The sequence below is a fragment of the Pelophylax lessonae genome (assembly GCF_965119305.1).
Source record: "Pelophylax lessonae genome assembly, chromosome: 2".
Lineage (NCBI taxonomy): Eukaryota > Metazoa > Chordata > Amphibia > Anura > Ranidae > Pelophylax > Pelophylax lessonae.
Window position 1 is genome coordinate 731,697,589 of NC_138769.1, and position 6,917 is coordinate 731,704,505.

At 45.7% G+C, this 6,917-nt stretch overlaps 1 protein-coding gene across 1 annotated transcript; it reads left to right on the plus strand.

The window, feature by feature from the left end:
- Window positions 1–240: 240 nt before the first annotated feature.
- LOC309546255 (HEAT repeat-containing protein 1-like) lies at window positions 241–6,657 on the plus strand (the record flags this gene model as incomplete). Its single annotated transcript, XM_082245829.1, has 1 exon — window positions 241–6,657. One exon carries the CDS (start codon window positions 241–243, stop codon window positions 6,655–6,657), a length of 6,417 nt encoding a protein of 2,138 aa, XP_082101955.1.
- Window positions 6,658–6,917: the final 260 nt, after the last annotated feature.

Below are 6,917 nucleotides of genomic sequence, written 5' to 3' on the forward strand. Positions count from 1 at the left end.
AAATACAGCACACACGATTGTACGGTGTTCCGTGAGAGGAACCAGACGTGACCACAATAAAGATGGCCGCTGAAGGGCGGTGACTGTGGCGTACACCGGAAGTGAGTTCCATGGACTAGTTCCGGGTGAAAGGTGTTCTGTAGCCCATGCTGGATGAGAGGAGAAGCCGCGAATAGATCCGTTTCTCGGTAATCGGTGCCGCACAGCGAATGATTGGACGTTTCCCGGAAGTAAGCAGCAATGACTTCTTTATCGCACCAACTAAAGCGTCTGGCGCTGCCCCAGACTGAGGCCGGCCTGTGTGATCGGAAATCGGTGTCTTCTCTGCTGTTTGAAGGTAAAGAAGCCGCAGTCCTCGGCAGAGACACATTTCTGGCCATTGGATGCACCGGCCTGGATGAACTCATGGCCATCGATTCTTCCTTTAAACCTTTTGAGGAAACTTTGTTCAGCAATAGTTGGAAAAGTGTGGAGCGGAGCGTCCAAAGCCAGGCGGTGAACCGGGAGCTGGATGAGAAGGTTTCTTCCTTCCTCACTCTTCTCTCTCCATACTTTATGCTGAAACCGGCCCACAAGTGTTTGGAGTGGCTGATCCACCGCTTCCAGGTCCATCGTTACAATGAGGACGCTGTGATTGGCTGCGCCCTGCCCTATTATCAAACCAAAGTCTTCGTCCGCCTCATTCAGCTACTGAACCTCTCCGAGCCGACTCATAGATGGCACTGGCTGCACCCCATTCAGAAAGCCGGCCTCCCATTGGCCCGCAGCACTCTCATCACACATTGTTACACCGACATGGGGTTCATGGAATTCATCTGCAACTCCGTCACCAAATCCATCAAAGAGTTTTCCAACCAGGAAGGAATCACAGCCAAACTTCGGATCCGGATGTCTTTTTATGTCTCCACCATAGTGGCTGCTTTGGAATCCGTGGACATTTCCGACACGATGGTTGCTAAACTTCTTCCTTATATACAGAAGGGGTTAAAGACTTCCCTGGTGGAATACAAATCCTCCACGCTCATCATCATCTGCCAGCTGGCATCCAAATCGGTTCTAGCGCCCCCTCTGGTCAAAGCTCTGGCATCGCAGGTCAGTAGAACGCTCCTGAAGACGCCGTCTCTCCTCCAGGAAGGGGTGGGATGTCTGATTGTCCTTCTGCAGAATCAGCGCTCATCGGAGGTGGGGGAAAAGCCGTTTATTCATCTCTGCAAGGTGCCGGGCCTGGTCAGCGTTCTGAAGGAAATCTCCGCCTCCTATGACATATCCTCATTATTAGAATACCTTCTACTGAATTTGGTCTCCACTATCATTCGCTCAGTAGGGGGCGATGCTGACGAGGAAAGTCCTGTTGGGTGTAAAGCTATTCTCGAAGAAATACTCCACAATATCACCCTGGAAGAAAACTTGTCCAAGATGTTAGCACAGACTTTTCTGGAGGAATTCTTCTCATTGGGTGAGGACGCTAACAAAATGGCCGAGATAAAAAAGAGCTTCTTGCCTCTCATAAGGCTTTTGGAAACCAAATACCCCCAATCTTTGGATTGTGTGCTGGAGAAACAGCTGAAGAATGTGTTGGTTCAGGAAGAGCAGGGTTTATTCAACCAGTTCATTCCACTCTCCACCAGCAGAGGGCAGCCTGATCTACTGGAAGATTGTCCTACAGCACTCCTCCTCCGCCTAAACCATCCACAGCCAGCAGTGAGACAACACGCTGTCCTGTGCCTTAAGAACATCATTGAGTCCTCTAAGCCAGGATTTGAGGAATCTTTTCTTAAGGAAGCGATCATGGCTCGTCTCATGGATGACAACATTGAGGTACTTTTGTCCGCTTTGAACTCTTTAAAGGTATACCACAATCATTTCACGGCCACCGAACATATCGTTTCAGATCTTCTTGCCTTATTCCATCGAACGGATCTGTCTAAGGATGGCGGCTGGTGCAAAGTACTTGAAGAAGCTGCAAACCTCATAATCCTAAACCAATCGATTATAGACGATCCGCTGCTGTGCAACAAAGTGACGATGACCATATTACCTCATATGATATTCAGAAGCAGAGATTTTTGTTCGGCTGAACACAGTCTGGCTGTTAACCTGGGAAGAAGCTCTGTATGTAATTTGCATCCATTGCTGAAGGGCTGGAGAAAAGCTCTGGATGACGGCTTGAAGCAGGCTAAACCGGAAAAGTCTTTTACTGTAATAAACATGAACTTGGCTCACCTGATATCGGCTAACATGGCTGCAATGGATTCATCCTCCCTTTTAAACATGCTGGAGGAGCTGTTACAACTCGTGGAAAAGAATGCTTTCACTGCAAGGGAGAAAATAACTTTTTATGTGCTCAGTCATGCCCTAGTGGAAGGATTCTCCCAATGCCAGGATCCTGGGCTACAGATTGCAAAGAAAATCTTTCAATTGCTTGCCAAGAAACTGAGACAAGTGGAGAGCTCAGCACAGATTGCTGAAGACAAGTGGCAGATAGATGACACCAGTGGAGAAGAGCTACACAAACTGCTGCTGACCAAATATATTGATGAGCTGAATGCTGAGCACAGTGCAGAATCCGAGGAAGCGGTTTTGCTGATGCTGAGACTAAAGACATTCATGGAAAATTTAAGACGTCCAGAATCTTTTCCAAGGGGTGATTTATGGTGGAATCCTGAGACAATGGACAGCGTGAGCTTTCACTACCTGGAAGTTCTTGTTGGTCTTTTTGATGTGATTGTGTGGGGGGCCAGTGATGGAAAGCATAACCTCAGCTTCAGAACTCTCCTAGGACTTTTATTCAAGGAACACTTAAAGGATTCTTTTCAAAGATTTGGCTTCCTTTCCCTGTTATGGACATTGTGCTTCAACCTCACAAGTTCCCTTGGCTGCATGGTAAATGCAGTTCTGCAGACTCAAGCACTTTACATTGGCCAGAGCTTCCTGGCTTCTGAGACTACAGCAAGGAAAAAACAGTTAATGCTGATCTCTTCTCCTGTGGTGTTATCCTTGCTGGTCAACTTGACTAGTCCAGTTAAGGAGGTACGCAGAGCTGCCATTGCCTGTCTCAATGTACTAAGTATTGTAAAGGATTCCCCACTGTCCCCAGTCATACAGGCTGTGATGGAAAGAACTGAAGAGATTGTTGCTGACTCCGCCTATGTGTCACTGCTTCTCGGTAATCTATTTATGAATGGAAGTACTTCAGACCCATCTAAGGCTGCACTTAAACTCTCAGATGCTTTGGACCAACTCTTGTGTGTACTGCAAACAACAAGCTGCCCGTCCTACGTTGGCAAAGTCTTGCTCATGCTGCTACATGATGTAAATGGGGAGGTTGTTCTCATTCAGCTTTTGCCAGTTTTGGAGAGATTGTTGGAGAAGGTTGCACATAATGCCATAGATGTAGACCAGGCCCTTTTGCTTCAGCTCATTCTCAGAAAATTTAACAAGCATTCTGCTTCTCTCTTGCCCAAGAACCAACAGTGCCTAGATATTTTTATGCAAGGTCTGAAGACTCCCCAGATCATTCACAGTGGGGTACCCTCCTTCCAAATTGTTACACTGAGACAAATCAATAAAGCATTCTTTGCTGCTATAGATGATGGAAATGTTCAGCAGAAGCTGCTTGGTGTCATGTTTGATTTACTAGTAGACAACACAAACCCTGCATCTTCCCAAGCTGTCACCAGTGCTTTTAAATCCATCTCTATAAATGCTGGACTCATCAGTGCAGAACTCAAACCTCCTGGAAGAGACAAATCCATATCATCTGTGCGCCAAACAAGGAGGACTAAAATGCAAAATCTACAAAAGAAGCCACAGACTGACACACAGGAGGAGGACAATGTGAACTGGCCCAGGACCACTATTATTCTGGAGCTGCTTCAGCACAAGAAGAAACTAAAAGAACCACAGCTATTGGTCCCCACCCTCTTTTACCTGCTCTCTAAGTGCCTCGAGTCTTCAAATCTTAAGCAGGAAAACTTTGAGTACAACAAACAACTGATCCTCGGCAGCCTACACAACATCTGTCATAAAATGTTATCTGATCATGGAAAAAACGCAAAAGATATTCTGGATGAGGAAAAGTTCAGCGTGGAGCTGATTGTCCAGTGTGTGAGGACCTCTGAGATGCCCCAAACTCATCATCATGCTTTACTACTTCTAGGAACCGCTGCTGGAATCTTCCCAGACAAAGTTCTGCACAACATCATGCCCATCTTCACTTTCATGGGTGCCAGTGTCATGCGTTTGGATGACAGTTACAGTTTTCAGGTAATCAGTAAGACTGTGCAGACTGTGATCCCCACACTTATTCAGGTAGGAGAGGAGTCCTCTAAGGAGATGAGAGATGATCTGGAGAAAGTGGTTGAAAAGATTTTACATGTATTTGTGGATGCCATTCCTCATGTTCCAGAACACAGACGATTGCCCATTCTGTCACAGCTCCTGGAGATTGTGGGGGCCGGGCGCTTTCTCTGGGTACTACTGGGACTTTTTTTTGAGCAGCATGTGTCCAAAACCATGGAAAAACATGGAGAGAAGGATGCAACGTTGGAGCAAGATACCGATTTCTGGATAACCATCTGCTGTAAATTCAGTGTCTATATACAGCTAGAAAGCATGATTAAACTCCTGAGATTTCTCGCCGGACTGCCGGAAGATAATGAAGATTTGCATCAGCAGATGAAAGGAAAGATACATAAACCTCAGAAGCAAGACTTTGAAGTCTTCAGTTTGGAAACTCACTCAGCTAAGCAGCTACGCCACTTTAAGTTCTTGTCTGTATCCTTCATTACCCATCTCTTAGCCTCTCACAGCTTTATCAGCAAGGTTGTAAAATGTGAAACGGAAGACCTAAAAAGCCTGGAGCAAGGGTTAATGGAAGAAGCTCTTCGCTATATCAGTTTGGTAGCCAGTTCAGTGGAAGCAAATGCAGACAAACCCACTGCAAAATTCTGGAGGGCGCTTCTCAACAAAACCTACGAGCTGCTAGATAAGGTGAATGCTTTACTGCCTACAGAAATGTTTATCCCAGTATTACGCGGTCTCCTGACCAATCAGCTGCCGTCTGTGAGGCGTAAAGCAATGGATATGCTTAACAATAAATTGCAACACCAAGCCCAATGGCAGGAAGGACAGAGTGAATTAGTTTTGGGACTTGTTAATGACCTCCTGATTGTTGCACAACGGAATAATAACATGGAAGAGGAAGAGCAAGCAATCAACAGACAAACTGCGTTATACAGCTTGAAGCTACTGTGCAAACGTTTTGGCTCTCAGAGGCAGAAGGTGTTTGTGCCTGTGATTAATGTGGCCGTAGACATCATTGCAGAGGGGCAAAAGGAAAAGAACATATTGGGCAGCGCTTTGCTGTGCATTGCAGAAATTACCGGTGCCATCAAGGCCCTGAGTATTCCTCAGCTCCCCAGACTGATGCCAGCTCTACTCTCCATCCTAAAAGAAAGGAAAGAACTGCTTACAAGTGAAATTCACCTGCTCAGCGTATTGACCGCTCTGCAAAAGGTGCTGGAGACTCTGCCGCATTTCATCAGCCCCTACTTATACGAGTCATTGCTACAGGTTACACTGCTTGATAAAATGGATGTTAAAGATGGATCTTCTTCTCAGATTTCATTAAGAGTTCAAGCACTGAAAACAACGTTGTCAACCAAGCTGACAACCAGAGTTCTCCTCCCTGTGATCTCCAAATGTTACTGCCACCTTGTGGACACAAAGCAGCAACAATGCATTTCCTCCCTTATGGAGGTCCTGAGGGAACACATAGCTGCAATGGATAAACTGCAACTCTCAACTCACCAGGCTGAGTTTACAAGTTTTTTCCTCAAGGCCTTGGATTATAGAGTTGAGCAATCTACGATCGACCTAAAAGAAGTGGGTAACATTGAGGGCGATATCATCAACTGTCTGGTCATAATGATCATGAAGCTATCAGAAGCAACATTCAGGCCACTCTTCTTCAAGCTTTTTGATTGGTCTAGAACAGAAGGAGCCCCAAAAGAGAGACTTATCACCTTCTGCCGGCTGGCGGATTGCATTGCTGACCGATTGAAGGGACTTTTCACATTGTTTGCTGGACATCTCATCAAGCCATTAGCAGAAGTTTTAAATCAAACAAACACCATGAAAACAGAGGAAGCGTTTTTCGAATCCGATGACAACAGTGAGAAAAGTTGCCTGCTACTGGAATTTGTTCTCAACTGCCTGCATAAAGTCTTCCTGTATGACACCAAGCATTTCCTCACCAAGGGAAGAGCAGATGCCCTGATGATGCCCCTACTGGATCAGATTGAAAACTTGCTTGGTGGAGATGAGAAGTTCCAATCCAGAGTAAATGAGAGCTTGGTCCCGTGCATTGCTCAGTTCTCTGTCGCCATGGCTGATGACTCTCTTTGGAAACCGCTGAACTATCAGATCCTTTTAAAGATGCGACACTCTTCTGCCAAGGTTCGCTTTGCTGCACTGCTTGTATTGGTTGAATTGGTGGAGAAATTAAGAGAGAATTATTTATCCCTTCTCCCAGAAACCATTCCTTTCCTAGCAGAACTCATGGAGGATGAGAGCCAAGAGGTTGAGCAGCAATGCCAGAAGACCATCAAGCGGCTGGAGAGCGCTCTTGGAGAATCATTGCAGAGCTATTTCTGAGAGAGCGCCGCCTTCTCACACGGTACGATGCCTGACTTTCATAAATCTCCTCTTCTCTGTCTACACATTTCCTAAACTTTGACCTTTTGTTGTAAACTTTGACCTTTTTGTTGTTTTTCTTTATTGCAGGTCAAAGCGGAACTATACTGCACCGGAGCGCCACAAACCAAACCTGCTATTTAAAGGAGAACTGAAGGCAATTTTTTTGTTTTTATTTTTTCATTTTGGATAGACTAAAGCAGGGTTATAACCCCTGTTAG